This window comes from Elephas maximus, chromosome 10 (assembly GCF_024166365.1).
Source record: "Elephas maximus indicus isolate mEleMax1 chromosome 10, mEleMax1 primary haplotype, whole genome shotgun sequence".
Taxonomy (NCBI): domain Eukaryota; kingdom Metazoa; phylum Chordata; class Mammalia; order Proboscidea; family Elephantidae; genus Elephas; species Elephas maximus.
Window position 1 is genome coordinate 103,889,526 of NC_064828.1, and position 18,439 is coordinate 103,907,964.

The window sequence follows — 18,439 nt, forward strand, 5'->3', positions numbered from 1 at the left end:
CTTTCAGCATTTGTGGAGGAAAAATTGTCTTACTTGTATCCTGTCATATAATTTCGCATGTCATGTAGACACCAGATTTGTTAGCGGAGGTCCTCAGTGCCAAGACTTTAGTATCTTAATGGTGATAAGAAGAAAAGAGTAATTTTGTGTATTTTGTACCTGCTCTTTGTCAACAGGAAACCCTGGTAGCGTAGTGGTTAAGAGTTAGGGCTGCTAACCAAAAGGTGGGCAGTTCAAATCCCCCAGGCATTCCTTGGAAAACTATGGGGCAGGTCTACTCTGTCCTATAGGGTCGCCATGAGTCAGAATCAACTCAAGGCAGTGGATTTGGTGGGGTTTTTTTTTTTTTTTTTTTTGGTGTGTTGATAAATCAAATATATTTTTAGCATTTCACAATCAAAATGCCTAAGTTAATCTGAAGCAGCAAAAAAAGATCAAAAAATCTGCCTCTCCAGCTCAGCAAGATGCCATCTTTTGAGCATCTATGATAGAAGTTTCCAGCAGAAGAAAGGATGTTTGCCATCTTTCTCCTCTCCTTGTAGATGTAATAAATGATGAACTTTACCAACTAGATTCAAGATGAATATTTTTAAAACATTTGGCATCATCACAAGTCACAGGTTATCGGAAAAAAAAAAAAAAGGTTTAGGTGACTCATTGGACAAATACTCCTAGATAAGCAAGTTAATTCCAGAGACTGGCTAAGAACTTAAATGTTTACGCTGAAGTGTAAGTCAGCTTCGCAGTTCTAAAAGGCATCCCGGCTCTTGGAGCAATAGCAAAGTTCTTCCCAGCAGTTTCTGCGTATTTTTGTAATTGTCCTAGCTCTTTGACAGTCGTGGTCATTGTCTTAAATTGTTGACAATAACCTAGTAACACGATATAAATTTTTTCAAGTAAAATACTTATAATTTTCACATTATGCTTATAAGCTAATTTCGCATTTAATTCAACGCATCAAGTAACCTCGCCCCAACCCTCCCGCGAAGCGGGCCTTCTTACGCGTGAGATTTGGTTCCTAACAGCTTCCGTAACGTCCCTCAGCAACTTCCGTTTCTGACGGGCTGCTTTGGCGGGCGCACTTCCGGCAGCGGCGGCTAGAGCTGCAGAGGCAAGATGGTGAGTGACTAAGGGCTTCGGGTGGTGATCGCTGTGTGACGGGGCCGACACGGGCTGGGACGAAGGAAGGAGGCGGCTGTCCAAGGAGCTCGAGGAACTCGGTCCTCCCGCTCCCCCGGCCCGTCTCCTCGGGTGACGGAGGCTCCCACAGATAGTGCTCAGATTCCCGACGGACCAGGGCCGACCTGCGGGCCTCGTCCGAGGGCCTGGGGCCGGGGCTCGGCGCGGAGGGTTCCCCGAGCGGGCTGTGGCGCGGAACAGCTGCTCAGGTCGCCGGGCTTTGCTCCTCCGCCGACCGGGGGGACTCTGCAATCCCGCGCCGAGGGTCCCGACGGACGCCTACTCGTGTAGTAGGGACAAGCGCCCTCTAAGCCGTTCAAGTGAAAGGTTGTGCGAAGAGAGAGATTCATTCCAGCTGGGGAGGGGACTGCGGAGTCGGGGAGACCTCTGGGGTTGGGGGACCTTTGCGGGAGGCCTTAAAGACGGACGAGTTTATGACAGCTGGAAGTCGGAGGGATAATACAGACAGCTAGCGTATATTTGTGAATTCACTGAAGAAGTGTTTATTGAGCCCCTGCTTTGTATGCCAGGCTCTGTTTTAGACCCAGGAGGTGAGCAAGATTGACAAAATCCCTGCCTCCACGGAGCTTCCGTTCTAGAAGAGAAGGCAGAGAGTAAACAAAAGAAATGTGTAATATGATGTGATGGGGCGGGAAGGCCATTGTTACCTGTTATTTTATAGAAGAGGATAGAATGGTAAGAAGTGGCTGTTGTAGATGGGTACCAGCAAAGGTCCCATAGAGGAGGTGAAATTTGTGCAAACCAAAAACCAAACCCAGTGCCGTCTAGTCGATTCTGACTCAATAGTGACCCATAGGGCAGAGTAGAACTGCCCCATAGAGTTTTCAAGGAGCGCCTGGCAGATTCGAACTGCCGAACCTTTGGTTAGCAGCTGTAGCACTTAACCACTATGCCACCAGGGTTTCCATGAGATTTGTGCAGAGACCTAAATAAAATGAGAAAGTACCCCATGGAAATATCAGAGGCAGAAGGAACAGCAAGTGCAAGAGAACTGAGATGAGAACGTGTTGGACTTGTCTCATGAACAGCAAGGAAGCCATTGCATTGAGTGTGGATAAAGGCCAGATCACATAGAGTCTTATAGGTGTTTTAAGGCATTTTTGATAATAGTCTAAGTGTGATAAACATGCCAAGTACTTTTCCAGCATTTTTTCATTTATTCCTCACAACATCCCTTTGAGGCAATTACTATTACTGTCTTCGTCTTAGCAAGGAGGAAACTGAGACTCAGTTTCTTTTCTAGCTAGAGCCCTTGCTATAATGTACTAGATATCCACACAGTAAAGAAACACACTGGCTTTAGTGTCCAGCCAACCTTAATTTGATTTCTGACTCCATCTCTGATGAGCTTTGTGGCAACAGGCAAGTCACTTAAACTCTGTAGGCCGGCCTCAATTTCCCTATCTGTAAATTAGGGGTGTGGAAATGATCGAACAATATAATTAATATCATACATAAGTAAATTTTTTCTGAAGATCATTCAAAAGTGGTTGCAGCAGTAAGTTGACAAGGAACTGCCAGAAATTCAAGCCAGTTTCAGAAGAGGACGTGAAACAAGGGATATCGTTGCTGATGTCAGATGGATCTTGGCTGAAAGTAGAGAATACCAGAAAGACATTTACCTCTGTCTTATTGTCTATGCAAAGGCATTTGACTGTGTGGATCATAACAAATTATAGATAACATTGGAAAGAATGGGAATTCCAGAACACTTCATTGTGCTCATGAGGAACCTGTACATAGACAAAGAAGCAGTCGTTCGAACAGAACAAGGGGATAACTGTGTGGTTTAAAGTTAAGAAAGGTGTGCGTCAGGGTTGTATCCTTTCACCATACTTACTCAGTTTGTTTGCCAAGCAAATAATCTGAGAAACTAGATTATATGAAGAAGAATGTGGCCTCAGGATTGAAGAAAGACTCATTAACAACCTACGGTATGCAGATGACATAACTTTACTTGCTGAAAGTGAAGAGAACTTGAAGCACTTAACTGATGAAGATCAAAGACCACAGCCTTCAGTGTGGATTACACCTAGCATAAAGAAAACAAAAATCCTTACACCTGGACGGATGATAAATGGAGGAAAGATTGAAGTTATCAAGGATTTCATTTTACTTGGATCCATAATCAACATCCATGGAAGCAGCAGTCAAGAAATCAAAAGACGTGTTGCATTGGGCAAATCTGCTGCAGAAGATCTCTTTAAAGTGTTAAAAAGCAAGGGTGTCACGTTGAAGACCATGGTGTACGTGACCCAAGCCATGGTGTTTTCAGTCACCTTATATGCATGTGAAAGCTGGACAATCAATAAAGAAGACTGAAGAAAAATTGATTCCTTTGAATTATGGTGTTGGTGAAGAATATCGAATATACCATGGACTGCCAGATGAACAAACAAATCTGCCTTGGAAGAAGTACAGCCAGAATGCTCCTTAGTAGCGAGGATGGCGAGTCTTTGTCTCATGTACTTCAGATATGTTATCAGGAGGGACCAGTCTCTGGAGAAAGACATCATGCTTGCTAACGTAGAGGGTCAGCGAAAAAGAGGAAGACCCTCAACGAGATGGATTAACACAGTGGCTGCAACAATGGACTCAAATATAGCAATGATTGTGAGAGTGGTGCAGGACCAGGCAGTGTTTCTTTCTGTCATACATAGGGTCACTATGAGTCGGAACTAACTTGATAGCACCTAACAAAAACAGCAAATCAGGGGTATAACAGTACCAACCTAGTAGTATCTATAAGAATTAAATGAAATAATGTCCTGAGAATGTCTAGCATGTTGCGTGACGTATAGTAAAACCTGTTGCTGTTGAGTTGATTCCAACTCATGAGTAGAACTGTTCCATAGGGCTTTCTTGGCTGTAATCTTTACAGAAGCAGATTGCTAGGCCTTTCTTCCGTGGAGCTGCTGGGTAGTTTCGAACCCTCAACCTTTAGATTAACAGCCGATTGCAACCCTCTTGCACCACCCAGTGTACTTATTATTTGAGACTGAGAAGCATCATACAAAATGTCCCAGAGGTTAGGAAATGCAGGACCCAGTCAGGAAAATGTCCTCTGATGGGACCAGACATGCAGGTTCATGAGAAAGGTAGACGAACCTTGAAAGGTTAGTTGTAGCCTGTTTGACAAGGGCCAGGCATGCCAAGGTAAGGGGTTTGATCATTGTACCATAAGTGCTAGAGAACAGTTAAAGGTTTTTGAGGAGGGTAATTAGAGAATCTGCTGTTTGTTTTAGAAGGTAATAGCTGGATTGGTGGAGGAGAAACTGGACCCAGGAGTCTCATTTGTGAGGCCAGAGTCCAAATAGATGATGACCTGGATATAAACAGAGGTGGTAGGAATGCAGACAGGATAGATGAGAGAGTACAGAACTGTTTCCAAGCCCAGATTTTGTAAGCAGACTGACAAAGTTCTGATCCTACCATTGTTTACACCAACAGTATATTGGTAGGTACTTAGTATGACAAAGGAGCCCTGGTGGCACAGTGGTAAAGCACTCAGCTGCAAACCGAAAGGCTGCCAGTTTGAACCCACCAACCACTCTGCAGGAGAAAGATGTGGCAGCCAGCTTCCATAGAGATTACAGCCTTGGAAACCCTAGGGGGCAGTTCTACTTTGTCCTATAGGGTCGCTGTGAGTTGGAATTTACTAAATGGCAAGGGGGCTTAGCATGAGTCATGTAAATGTGGCATGATTTACCTGCATTATCTCATTTCCAGCAACAGATAGGAACTACTGTTGTCCCACTTTCCAGTTAAGGACACCAAGACTCAGTGAGATAACCTGACTTGCCTATGGTCACATAGCCTGTTAGTGATAGAGACAGAATTCAAACCTGGATTCATCTAATTCAGCAGCCGTGTTCTCAGGCTGGCTGCATTTCCTCATCTATACAGTGGGAATAATGAACCCTACCTTGGAAGGTTGTGTGAAATATGCGAGATAACGGAAGAAGTATCTAGTACGGGGTTGGGCACATAGAAGGCACTCCACAAATACTAACTGCCCCAGCCTTCACCACATTTCTTAGATGTTTTAAGTAACCAGTAAAGGCCTGTACTTTGGACGGCTATTTCAGTGTAACTCATTGTTTCCCAAAATCTCTTCAAGCCCTTAATGACCTTCTTCTGAATGAAGCACAGAGTTTTCTGAATCAGTCATGTGGGGAAACGTATTTGACATTAACTCTTTTAGGTAACTATGACATAGTTGTTTTGTCTTAATAAAGTTGCCCACGTAGGGTTGATTTGAGGGGCCGAGAAACCAGAAACCAAACCCACTGCCATCTAGTCGACCCATAATGACCCTATAGGACAGAGTAGAACTGCCCCATAGGGTTCCCAAGGAGCGCCTGGGGGATTTGAACTGCTGACCTTTTGGTTAGTAGCTGTAGCTCTTAACCACTATGCCACCAAGGTTTCCGAGAGGCTGAGAGGGCCCCTCTAATTGAGTAAGTTCACTATTACTCATGTTTAAAGTGCCACCATTTCTGAGACATTGCTTTGTGTTAAGCTTTGTCCTATAAATGAAGGGTCTCTTAAAATCAGAAATCCCAATGAATTTAATAGTACACTAGGTTCTTAACATCCTCAGGTTGTTCAGCTCTTCAGGTTGGGAAGAAAGACCCGCCTGAGAGCCCCAGACATTAGCAGTGGAAGGTATATAAGCTGGTGTTGAAAGAGAGGTTCCAGGATCTGCGTGCGTTCCACGTAAGGATGATTGATAGTGACTGCTGAGCGTGTAAAGTAACTTAGCTTTCATGGGCTAATTTCATGAAATACGCTTTGGCTGGCCTTAGTCTGGTAGTTTTATATTAAAGGATGTCAAGCTTTATATCTTCCCCTCAAGAGGGAATGGTCTTAGAATCTTAGCCTCATTATGATACTTTTGTTATGTATTTCTTAATACAGTTGTCATTGATTCTAAAATGCAGTCAGTCACAAGGTGCACCATTAATCTACTGACAGCTTTTCAGTGAAAAATTTCTGTTACACTAAAGGGACACGTTGACTGCAAGCTACATCTTGGGTCAGAAATGTTAAAATGAGGAGGAAGTGTTGGTGTTTTAGCATCATAGAAAATTAAGGCTGTTCTTTCCAAGTTGGCATATGCTGAATTTATATCTCTGATTTGGGTTTTTTTTTCCCCCCTTCAGGGTCAAAGTCAGAGTGGTGGTCATGGTCCTGGCGGTGGCAAGAAGGATGACAAGGTAAGTAACGCAAATATGTACTGTGATGTGAGTAACTGTGGAAGACATAACTTCTCAGCTGAGAAGTTCTTTTGGGATTTGTGAATTTTTAAATACAATATAAATGATCCCATTATTATTTAACTAGCCTGGCCTACGGAATCAATGTCCTTTTCACGTTTTAGAAAAGGTTATTGAACTAACAGTCAAGTAAGTATTAATGACTTAATGATTTTTAAATGTATAAATGTAATAACATTACAGAAGTGTTAAAATAAGTTGCCCGTAATTTTCCTGAGGTATGAAGATTGTCTCAGGTTACTCAGTACCGAACTTTTGGCATATAGCTCTGAATTCTGACTCTCCTTACCTTATCGGAATAATCTGACTCACTGTCATTTGTATGTATTATAAAAAGATTAAAATTTTTTAAAAAGATCAGTTGTATTTATTAAAATTGCAGGAATGTAAACCTAGTCAAAGAGGAAAAAAAGTTTTTTTAATAGCATCCTAGAGGATAAGGAAAATTGTGACACTTGGAAATAGATGATGGTGGTGCAGAAATAAGTTTTGTTTTAATGTGATTTCTGCATGTTTTTTCCTGTTCTAAACACTTAAGGACAAGAAAAAGAAATATGAACCTCCCGTACCAACTAGAGTGGGGAAAAAGAAGAAGAAGACAAAGGGACCAGATGCTGCTAGCAAACTGCCACTGGGTAATGACATGGTTCCTCCTTGCTGTCTTTCAGATTCCCCAGGGAAGCTGTCTCTACGCATGTAGGTTAGAGGTCTGAAAGGAGACACAGGGAATGGGGAGTTCAAGCTCTAGCACTGTGACTGAAACCCCATTCCAAGTAACTCTCATGTGTAGCATTCCTCTAGGTTGCCATAATAGCTATCCTTTGTTGTAAAATACCTTTTCTTTAAATAGCCAGATTCTCCAGTGTATTAAAAGTACAGTTTTCAATTACAAAACCCAGGTTAAACTTGAGCAATTCAGAAACACACTTATTTCGTCATGTGCAGTGCCGCTGTGTTGAAATTCAGATCATGCAGTGCCTGAACTTAAATCTTTTCAGTGGCTCCCTGCTGAACGTAGAACAAAATTCGAACCGGTTGCCCTGGCTAGCCCACCTCTCTATTCTCTCACCCTCCCAGTCCTCCTTGCTCATTAGTTACAGTGCCCTGCCTTGTTTTCCACAAACACTCTTCTCCACACCAGGCCCTTTGTCCTTACTCTTCCCTCTGCTTAAAATGTTCTTCCCATGATTTCCTGCTTCTCATCCCTTCAGGCTTTGGCTCAAATCCCGCCCCCCCCCCCCCCGCCCCAATCTAAAACAGTCATTCCCCACTTAAAGGAAATAAACTAATTTTTTAAATAATTGCTCAGTTAACAATGAAGGGAGTTGGCATATTTGGCTGTGTATATGTTCCCCCCCAAAAAAAATGTAATGAAAGAAGTTGAATAGGGAAAACCTGCCATAAATCTCCTGTGCTGAATCAGTATGGTATTGGTACAGAAATGAACAGTTGGACTAGAGCAGTAGAAAATTCAAAAACAGTTACGTCACATAGATGTTTAACACATTAAAGGTGACGTTTCAGGTCTGTGAGAAGAGGATGGATTATTTAATATAAGTGGGTACTTTTTTATTGCTATTGAGAGAATGGATTACAGGTATATATGAAGATTCAAAAATATGTTTAAACTTAGGGGAGGAGAAACCCTTTGAAGTAAGTCAGGAAACCCAGAAGCTACAAAAGATTGACAGATTTATCTAGATAAAATTCCTGTGTGGCCAACTGGACTAAACCAAAAGCAAAGAAGTTTCCTGAATAAACTGAATACTTCAAAGGCCAGCATAGCAGGGGCAGGGGTTTGGGGACCATGGTTTCAGGCATCTAAGTCAGTTGGCATAATAAAATCTATTAAGAAAACGTTCTGCATCCCACTTTGAAGAGTGGCGTCAGGTCTTAAATGCTAGCAAGCGGCCATCTAAGATGCATCAATGAGTCTCAACCCACCTGGATCAAAGGAGAATGAAGAACACCAAAGACACAAGGTAATTATGAGCCCAAGAGACAGAAGGGGCCACATGAGCCAGGGACTACATCATCCTGAGACAAGAAGAACTAGATGGTGCCTGGCTACAACTGATGACTGCCCTGACAGGGAACACAACAGAGAATCCCTGAGGGAGCAGGAGAGTGGTGGGGTGCAGACCCCAAATTCTCATAAAAAGACCAGACTTAATGGTTTTACTGAGACTAGAAGGACCTCGGTGGTTATGGCCCCTAGACCTTCTGTTGGCCCAGGACAGCAACCATTCCTGAAGCCAACTCTTCAGACATGGATTGGACTGGACAATGGGTTGGAGAGGGATGCTGGTGAGGAGTGAGCTTCTTTGATCAGGTGGACTCTTGTGTCTATGTTGGCATCTCCTGCCTGGAGGGGAGATGAGAGGATAGAGGGGGTGAGAAGCTGGCAAAATGCACACGAAAAGAGAGTGGAGGGAGGGAGTGGGCTGTCTCATTAGGGGGAGAGCATTTGGGAGTATGTAGCAAGGTGTATATAAGTTTTTGTGTGAGAGACTGAGTTGATACGTAAACTTTCACTTAAAGCACAATAAAAATTATTTTAAAAAACCAAAAAACAAAAAAAATTCCTGTGTGGCATGAGACTTCAAAACAAAGCCAAAATAAGTAATAGTGTGTGGAAAAAATATTTGTCACATACATGACAAAGAGGGTTAATATCCCTAACGTTTTAAAATTCTGTCATAAACCAGTAAGCATGTATATAACTAGCATGCAACAGTGTGTCCTGGCTGAGCAGGATATGTAATAGTTCTTACTAGCCCGTGTGGGGAAAAGAAGCCAAACTATATTTAGGGTTAACTTTTTTTTTCCTCATTAAACATATAGACAGTGCAGTCATTTTGTGCCATCTCTATATGGTCATAAACCTCATCCCCATTTTCACATCTTTGCTTACAACTACCGAAACCCCTTTTTCCCTTTCAGTTCAGACACCTGCTTAATCAAGGTTACGAAACTTTGAATTTTTCAGTCTGTCCAATCAAAATGAGTTTAAGACCTCAGTATTTTTTCTTAAGGCTGACTGAATTAATTGCAAACTTCAAGCTCCAAGTGTAATAGAACTTCGTTTTTTAAATTACAGTGACTCCTCACACTCAGTGCCGGTTAAAATTATTGAAGCTAGAGAGAATTAAAGACTATCTTCTCATGGAGGAAGAGTTCATTAGAAATCAGGAGCAGATGAAACCACTAGAAGAAAAGCAAGAGGTCAGTTAAAAAGTAACTGTTTCCTTTTTCACAAATTGAAAGATTCTGTTTAGAACCTAATAATGTCAACGAATCAATGAGATTCTGGCCTTGTACCTGTCCAGGCTTCTATGAAACAGCATTGGCTTCCCTTTCAAAGCAGTGACTAGTTTGTAAATCTAATCAACTATCAGGATCATCTACTGCTTGGTCTAATCTGCTTTTTCTTCTCGGCACATTCTTCTTTTATAGGAAGAGAGGTCAAAGGTGGATGACCTGAGGGGGACCCCGATGTCGGTAGGAACTTTGGAGGAGATCATTGATGACAATCACGCCATCGTGTCTACATCAGTGGGCTCAGAACACTACGTCAGCATTCTTTCATTTGTAGACAAAGATCTGCTGGAGCCAGGCTGCTCTGTCCTGCTCAACCACAAGGTGAATCGGTGTCTCTAAGACAGCCCATTGGAGCGCTTCCTCCTTCCTGTTAGATCTGTCTACTTGCCTGTGGAAGTAGATCACCAAAACATTCCTAGCAATGGAGAATAAAGCTGTGATTGGCACTGCTTTGTTATGAACAGATTGTGTGAACCTCACATGCTGGTGTTAAAGCTCAGTGTTCCCTGTCAGGTGCATGCAGTGATAGGGGTGCTGATGGATGACACCGATCCCCTGGTCACGGTGATGAAGGTGGAAAAGGCCCCCCAGGAGACCTATGCTGACATTGGGGGATTGGACAACCAAATTCAGGAAATTAAGGTATGACTGGGTGCCAGCTCTGAGTTTTTAGTCCGGTTTTTACTGCTGTCCTAGTCAGAGGGCTTTGGAGTAATATGCATGAGTTTTTTGTTTTGGGGGAGATTTTTTCCCCTTTATTAGACCAGTAACTGACTCACAGTTTGCTAGTTTTGGGGTTGTTTTGTTTTTGTTAATACTGAGTTAGGTAGTAGAAATACAGAAAGTTTTATGACCATTTCTGCAGCAGCTGCAGCGTAGTGCTTTTTGTGTGTGACGTATAATGAATTGTCCGCGTGACTACATAAAATTTCAAGTCGTGTTGACTTCTGCAATGGATATCTGGAAACCTCCATTGTTGTACGGGGATAGGGCCAGCGGCACACACCATGTGTACCCACACACACTCACACAGGGTCGGGTCTAGAGCCTAATCCCAGCTCTTCAGTGGTCCCAGGTGGGGAGTGGTCATTCAGGATGGCTCAGGGCTGGTTCTCTGCAGGTCCTTTCACACACAGGGAAGTCGTCAGAGTTCGCCCAGGTCAGCCACATCTCAGAGGCTGGAAGCATCCATAAAGTCCCTAGGTGGGAACAGCATTCAGAAAGCCTTTCAGGTCCTGTCCGTAGCTTACTTGAGAAGGATAAATTTTAGCTTTCTTAAGATCTTTTGCTAAGCAGGAGACTTTTGTGCTCTGCAGGCTTAAATATCACCCAACTGACTTTTGTCGGAAAGTGAAAGGGAAGTTCGGGTGCTGTTAGGAAGCGGGATGGAGGCTGGGGGCCCAGCCAGGACAGGTGTCCTCTTCAGCCTGTTCTCTCTGCTAGTGGGAGTCAGGCACGTTGTCTCTAGGAGGAGTGATGGAGGCGAGTTCAGCTTCTTTGTGTGGAAAGTGAGACAGACTCATGCTGCCAGTTAATGTATCTGCTGATAATTTCAGTAAGAAAACCTTTGAGTTTTACCGAATGTTTGTTTTCTGTAGGAGTCTGTGGAGCTTCCTCTCACTCATCCTGAATATTATGAAGAGATGGGTATAAAGCCCCCTAAGGGGGTCATTCTCTATGGTCCACCTGGCACAGGTATGCTGTCTTTGATACTTTCTGGGCACTCAGCTCTTCTGAGCAGCACCATTGGCTAGTTAGGCTTGTATTAAGTGAGGGAACCCCAGTTCCTCAGTTTAAAACGGGTGCTCATTTCTGGCTGTACATTGGACTCACCTTGGGAACTTTAAAAGATAATGACACCCAGCCCCACCCGCAAGGATCCTGATACAGTGGCTGGAGGAGTGGCCTGACCATCAGGGGCCATGGTGGAGAACCACTGGTTTACAAGCTGTTCTGTGGTGTTTGGATTATGTTAGTTTGCCTGGCCCATTGGTTCTGAATAAATGTGTGTTGGATGAGTAAATGAAGATTAAAAACAATTTGGTTCATTATGCAGTAAGTTGACCTGAGTAAATTGTATAGTCCAGGACTTAGCAGTTCACTGCTCTGTGAATTCCAAAGGAGGAGCGGTCATTTGATTGTGGGAATTGATAATTGTGCCCCTAGGAGGATCCGTACTAATGAAACTGCCCAGGCTGGAGGGACTGGAAGGGAACTGTACCCAGAAGCATGGATCTAGAACAGTGCACGCTTTCTGCAGCCTCTCGTCTTTCAGACCAGGAAATTAAGCCTCAGAGAGGCTGGTGGCTGGTCCCAGCCCCCGGTAGCTCTGGGATATGAGCTAGTGGCAGGGTAGGAGCTGGCTGGCAGGCCTGTCAGCAGAGGAGGAGACTCGGTCAGTGAAACCTCTGGCCCTTGAAGCACCCCGGCATCTGGACTTGACTGCTTCTGGGCACAAGGTCCTGTTCACTTCAGAGGTTCTCTTTGTTGTCTGTTGGCCATCCTTATTTGATGCTCTCAGGGAGCCTGCTGCCGTCTGAACCTTTGCGCCTACCGCTCTGTCTCTCTGACCAGTGGAAACGTCAGTGCCACATCTTGGTGCAAAGCTTAGCTCCCTGTCCTCCATTCCACTTCCATGAAGTCTGCTGTGTCACTCACCAGCCGGCCCCCAGCTCTGCCCTGACTGCCTCTGTGCCCTGAGGTGGCCACCCAGCCCCTTGGCCCACCTCCACACTCATCACTGTCAAAGAGGCTAAGGTCTTCAGCTCTCACATTCTCAAATAGGGTGCTTTTTGCTGGCTTATTGGTTTTCACCTGGAAGACAACTAGCAGGGCCTACAGCAGTCCTAGAAAAGTTGTTTGAGTTCTTTCCTGAAATGCGTGAAAGAAACACGTTATAAGGGCACACCACAGATTGAGAAAAGGCTCTCTGACTTTGAGCAGCTCTCAGGTGTGGGCTTCGGCAAGAGCTGGTCCCCTCAGCTGTCCGAGCTGTAGGAAGCCTGCCCACCAACAGCTCTGCTGTAGCTCCAGGGCAGGCCAGCCTGCTGCTCAGGGACACTTACATGTGTCTCTAACGTTAAACCTAACATTCCCAGACCTTTTTTTTTTCCTTCATTATCAATAGTTTCATAGTTTAGTTTCTTGGTTCTCTAATCCTGAGTGAGATGAGATATAAGGAAAGACGGGTTAGCTCACTGTTACATGCTGTTTCTAAGGGGGCTGACAAAGGAAAAAATACAATGGATTTCATTGCCGGTTCAGAGCAGTTCTTGCTGGTAATTATAGTTTGCAGTTCTTCATTGAAGGGTTGGGTCAGGGTTTAAAAATAACTGTGTAAAAAATGTTTTCTGACATTACCGTGATGGGTTTAGGAAGACGTTTCAGAATAACCAAAACTTGACACTTAGTAGATTTTTCCAAGCTTCCTTTTGTCTGCCTGAGGGCAGAACGCCAGGACCCCTGAATGGCAATGTGCTGTCCATCATGCGCTTCACCTGTTTTGGTGCCCATTTGTGGGGGAATGATAGCATTTTTAAGTCAAAACTGCATTTGAGGTTTCTTTCTTTTTTTTTTCAATTTAAAATAGGTAAAACATTATTAGCCAAAGCAGTAGCGAACCAAACCTCGGCCACTTTCTTGCGAGTGGTTGGCTCCGAACTTATTCAGAAGTATCTGGGAGATGGGCCCAAACTCGTGCGGGAATTGTTCCGTGTTGCGGAGGAACACGCACCATCCATCGTGTTTATTGATGAGATCGACGCCATTGGAACAAAAAGGTAGACTTTCTCTTGCCACCTTTGCATTTTTGGGGGATAACAGCCATATGGCTCTTCTCTGAGAATGAACGGTTGTCAGGCGCCCCCTGTCTGTCCTGCACGTTGGCTTGCCACGCTCACTACATGTGGCTCTCCACGGGTGCCTCCGCCTCTTCTCCTGGCACCAGGGAACTACTTACCCAGAGTTGTTAGTTCTTGGAAACTGGTCATTGGCCTAATAACCATGCCCGCAGCCCCTGCTCTGAGCCAGGCACCGTTCCGGACTCCGGGGATGCAACAGTGAACCCAGCAGAGACCCTCCTCTCACGGAGTTCACAGTCAGGTTCAGGGAGTCAGAAAACAAACGTGAGACAAAAAGAAATGAAAATACAGGAATGTAAGGTGTAGCTAGGCCAGTGGAGGGGGTGCTGCTTTTTAGCTAGAATATTGAGGGAGTGACATTTGGGCCGAGACAAGAATGTTAGGATGTTCTGCTCCAATGAGGCATTGGCTGCAGTTTCCCTTTAGCCAGAGACCAGTTGGGGCCTCACCCCTTCTCTTCTCTCTTTCAAAGATATGACTCAAATTCTGGTGGCGAGAGAGAAATTCAGCGAACCATGTTGGAACTGTTGAACCAGTTGGATGGATTTGATTCAAGGGGAGATGTGAAGGTTATCATGGCCACAAACCGAATAGAAACCTTAGACCCAGCGCTCATCAGACCAGGTTCCGTTTGCTTTTGTTTCATCGTGGAGAACTAATATGTTTGTGTGTGTATTAGTGTGTTTTAAGTCTGTTTTCGGAGGATTGTAAATACAAAGGCAGCACTGGACTGAAACTTAGAATAATTTACCAAAAGCATGTCTTCTTGAGATGGTAGTTAAGTAAGACAGTGGTAGAGTCTGTGCCATTTGGTCCTTTAAATTTCAGTCTTATATCTTCACTTTTTCTTCACCATAATAAATATTCCCTTTTTTAGTCTCAAGAATTGCTTCTTTTTTCTGAAGAAGTAATTTATATGATAGGTTAGGTTATTCTTTACATTCAGGTAGGACTAGAAGTCATTTGTTTACTATAAACTACAAAAAAGAAGTGCTTTCTTTTTGAAATTTCAGCCTCATTCCGACAGGCTCCTGCCTGACTGAAACCGCCAGTGTGAGGAGACAGGTTAAGGCTGCTTTCCGAGCCAGGGCAGTTCCTGGGTGCGGACGGGGTGTGACCAAAACCTTCCCCCCTGCAGGCCGCATCGACAGGAAGATCGAATTCCCCCTGCCCGATGAGAAGACAAAGAAGCGTATCTTTCAGATTCACACAAGCAGGATGACGTTGGCCGACGATGTAACCTTGGACGACTTGATCATGGCTAAAGATGACCTCTCTGGTGCTGACATCAAGGTGAGGACCTGGGCCTGCCCAGCATATCCCTGAAAACTGGCCTGTTGGTCAGAAAAGGCCTTGTGTGCTCTTCCTGTGGTGGTTAGGCTGGGAGTGGATATCTGGTCTTCAACGCAGTGATGGTTGCTGCTGGTTTGCCGTTATGTCCAAGTGGTAGATCCACTTTTTAAACCACGTAATATATCATTTTATGAAATACATGTCCCCAGGTCACTTGCAGCCACAAGCACAAGGCACTGGCACTAAGCTGGCTCCTTCTCTGCTGGGCCCAAGTGACTTTCTCAGATGTGTCAGACATGGCCGCTCAGCCCCATCTCGGGACAGCGTGTCTGCTGGGTGAGCTTACCTCAGCTGCAGAGTGGGGACTGGCATCCCACTGCATTCTTACCCCAAACTGTATTCAGAAAGTACATTCTGAGTGCCAAACTGCCCAGGAAACACTGTTCCTCTTGGTTTTATCACTTACATGTATGAGTTAGGACATTTCTTCCCAAATGGCCAGAATCAGTAGTAAAGCCTGACCGTGTTTAATACGGATATACTTGTCAACCCACTTTTCATCAGAAGATCTGAGTCTTGGTCAGGCGTAAACACTACGGTTAGGAAGGTGGCTACCTGTGCTCAGCTGTGAGTCGTTGACGCTTTGCAATAGAACCTATAGTGTCTTGGTGAGTAAAAATCTTTTTATAAAATTGAAATTGTTTTTCATTTTTAAATTTTGCACCAACTTTGTATCTTGAAAATTTTCAAGTCCTTAGAAAAGTTGCCACAACAGTACAGTGAACACCCATAGACCCGTTACCCAGGTTTACCACTGAAGCCTTTTACCCGTTGCCTTAGTTCGCTTTCTGTGCACACTTTTCAGCTGAACTACTTGAGGTAAATAGTGTAATGGCCATAACCAGACAAAATTTGATGCCAGGATCGGTCATGTTTTGAACACGTCATGTTGCATGGGTTCTTGTTTTGTTTTACTTTTGGCAACTAATTTTTAAGAGAATAAAAATGTTAGAATAAATACCATACTGAAACTTACATTTAATGAGAGTATCTGTTCTTGTGCCTGTAGGTAAGTGAGATTGATGCGCACTCCATGTTGCCATTAGATTTCAGGGTGTTCGTCTGTCTACTAGGACCGTTACTCGCTTTAATGAAGGAGGGGCTATGAGAACTCAGTGACCTGCCAGGCCATGTGGCAGTGAGAACCTGAGGCAGAGCCTTATTCCTGGGCCAGTCCTCCTCCTTTGTTATAATTACTTTTGGTTTAAGCCACCTCTAATCTTTTCTCAGATGGTTTGAACAATTTGTGTTTGGCCTGGGTGTTTTATACCTTATTTCAAAATAGCTCTCCAAACTGCTTGTCAGAATAAAAAGTCTCTCACTTTCTGAACATACTGTTCTTTTTCACAGGCAATCTGTACAGAAGCTGGGCTTATGGCCTTGAGAGAACGTAGAATGAAAGTCACAAATGAAGACTTCAAAAAATCGAAAGAAAATGTTCTTTATAAAAAACAAGAAGGCACCCCTGAGGGGCTCTATCTCTAAGTGAACCACAAAGCCTTCAAGAAGCAGTTGGGAGTTTTCTCAGCCCTTCAGAGGGATGGGCTTGGGGACGTTGCCCAGAGGATCCCTATTCCAGTTGATTTTTATCAGCCAGTCTAAAAAAAAACAAAAAATTCTTTTTTTTTTTTTTAAACAGTCTATGTACATTTTTGTGTGTGGTGTGTAGGACAGCCACTGGGCTGCAGCTGTCTCATCCCCTGTGCAGCCTGTTCCCAATAAAGCTACTCTTTCAGAGACCCTTCTGCCTGCTTCTGGAGTCTCCACACCCACCCCTCAGCAGCCAGCAAGTGGGGGGATCTGGGTCTTGAGAAGGCTTCTGAGCAAGAAACCCTCAGGCTGGGGTCACAAGAACACAAACTTCAATACTTGTGGCCCCCACAGCAGACCCCAAAGCTGGCAGTAGAGTTGTACAACAGTAATGAATGGGAGAAAATGATTGTGACCACATAACCAACCATCTTGATTGTTTATATAATGAAGCCTGAGCTAACATGGCTGCTGATTCAAAAGAGAAGGAAACACAGCTTTCCTTTGGGGATTTTTTTGGCACTTGTGAGTTCTTGGCATTCTGGGGGCAGGAAAGAAGTATTGATTTTCCCCAAGAGACTCAGGGTTCCTTACAGAAATCTCTTAAAAGGTTAGGGCTAAAGAATCCCCAGCCCTGCTCTTTGGTTCAGAAATCTTATCCTTTTAAGAGTGTTCAAAAATACTTCAGAGCTCCCTGTCCCATCCCCCTTGTTTCCTCCCTCGCTTTTCTTCCTGAGCAATTCAGTCGGTCTTAAAGCCACTAAGTGGGGCACATCAAGGTATGTGTTGGCAGGTGACCTGGTGTGGGATGTTGGAGCCCAAGTAGGGTGAGAACAAGGTATATTCACTTTCTGTTGCCACCACAGCAAATTACCACACACTTAGCAGCTTACACAACACAAATTTATTATCTTGAGGTTCTGGAGGTCAGAAGTCAGACACGGGTCTAAGCAGGGTAAAATCAAGGTGTGGGCAGGGCTGCACTCCTTTCTGGAGGTTTGAGAATTCATTTCCTTTGTCATTAAGGTTGTTGGCAGAACTCAATTTCTTGCAGTTGTAGGACCGAGGTTCCCATTTCCTTGCTGGCTGTCAGCTGAGGGCCCTTCCCAGCTTCTAGAGGCTGCCCTCGTTCTTGGCTCATGGCTCCTTCCTCCGACTTCAAAACTAGCAACAGCAGGTTGAGTCCCTCAGTTTTAAATCCCTCCTTTCATTATCGCACCTCTGCTTTCCTCCTCCACGGTTAAGGGCCCATGTGATTGCCTTGGGCCCACCCAGATAAGCCAGGATCATCCATCCCCATCTTAAAGTCTATAGACAATTCCATTTACAAAATGGAATTTTAAAATGTAGCATTCACAGGTTCCAGGAACATCTTCGTGCAGAAATCTTTCTTTGAGGAGCTGTTACCCTGCCTACCTCAGAGCATCCCACATGGGGGTGGCCCAGCACAGGGTGAAGACATCATACTCATGGGGTAGCCAGCACAGGATGGGCACAGTGTACGTGGGGGAGGAGGGCTCAGCACCAGGTGTTAGGGCTGCCCACACGGGGATAGGGCACAGCATGGGGACTCGCCTGATACGGGTGTTGGAGCCCAAATTGGGTTTACGTGCAGGGGTGGGAGTGACCTTTTGTGGGAGTCACGGGCAGCAGAGAGGACGGTGGTTACATACGAGGACAGTCAAGTAGGCAAAATAACTATTACTAAAGATGGTGGAAGCCGGTTTCTCAATGCCTGAAAGGAGTTACAGGTACAGAAAGGAAGAAAACCGGAATGAACTCTGACCCCTGAGAAGACCTGGGAGCAGCGACACCCCAATAGTAATGGGCACACCTAGCACCCACATCTTTGCTTCCAAATCCACTCTGCACGAAGGAGGCAAGGCTGGGCAGCTC

The 18,439-nt window shown here is 44.5% G+C and overlaps 1 protein-coding gene across 1 annotated transcript; it reads left to right on the top strand.

Moving 5' to 3' along the window:
• Nucleotides 1-1,068: 1,068 nt before the first annotated feature.
• On the top strand, nt 1,069-16,752 carry PSMC1 (proteasome 26S subunit, ATPase 1). Its single transcript, XM_049898937.1, has 11 exons — nt 1,069-1,119; nt 6,366-6,419; nt 7,018-7,114; nt 9,580-9,704; nt 9,936-10,121; nt 10,314-10,442; nt 11,399-11,495; nt 13,390-13,579; nt 14,133-14,284; nt 14,799-14,953; nt 16,364-16,752. The coding sequence occupies exons 1-11, from the start codon at nt 1,117-1,119 to the stop codon at nt 16,496-16,498; spliced, it is 1,323 nt and encodes a 440-aa protein (XP_049754894.1). The 5' UTR covers nt 1,069-1,116; the 3' UTR covers nt 16,499-16,752.
• The last annotated feature ends 1,687 nt before the right edge of the window (nt 16,753-18,439 follow it).

What these genes read in the sequence shown, in the direction of transcription:
- PSMC1 (XM_049898937.1), top strand. An exon ending in GTGGCAAGAAGGATGACAAG is followed by an intron (nt 6,420 to 7,017) that starts GTAAGTAACGCA and finishes TAAACACTTAAG; the next exon opens with GACAAGAAAAAGAAATATGA. An exon ending in TCTCTGGTGCTGACATCAAG is followed by an intron (nt 14,954 to 16,363) that starts GTGAGGACCTGG and finishes TCTTTTTCACAG; the next exon opens with GCAATCTGTACAGAAGCTGG.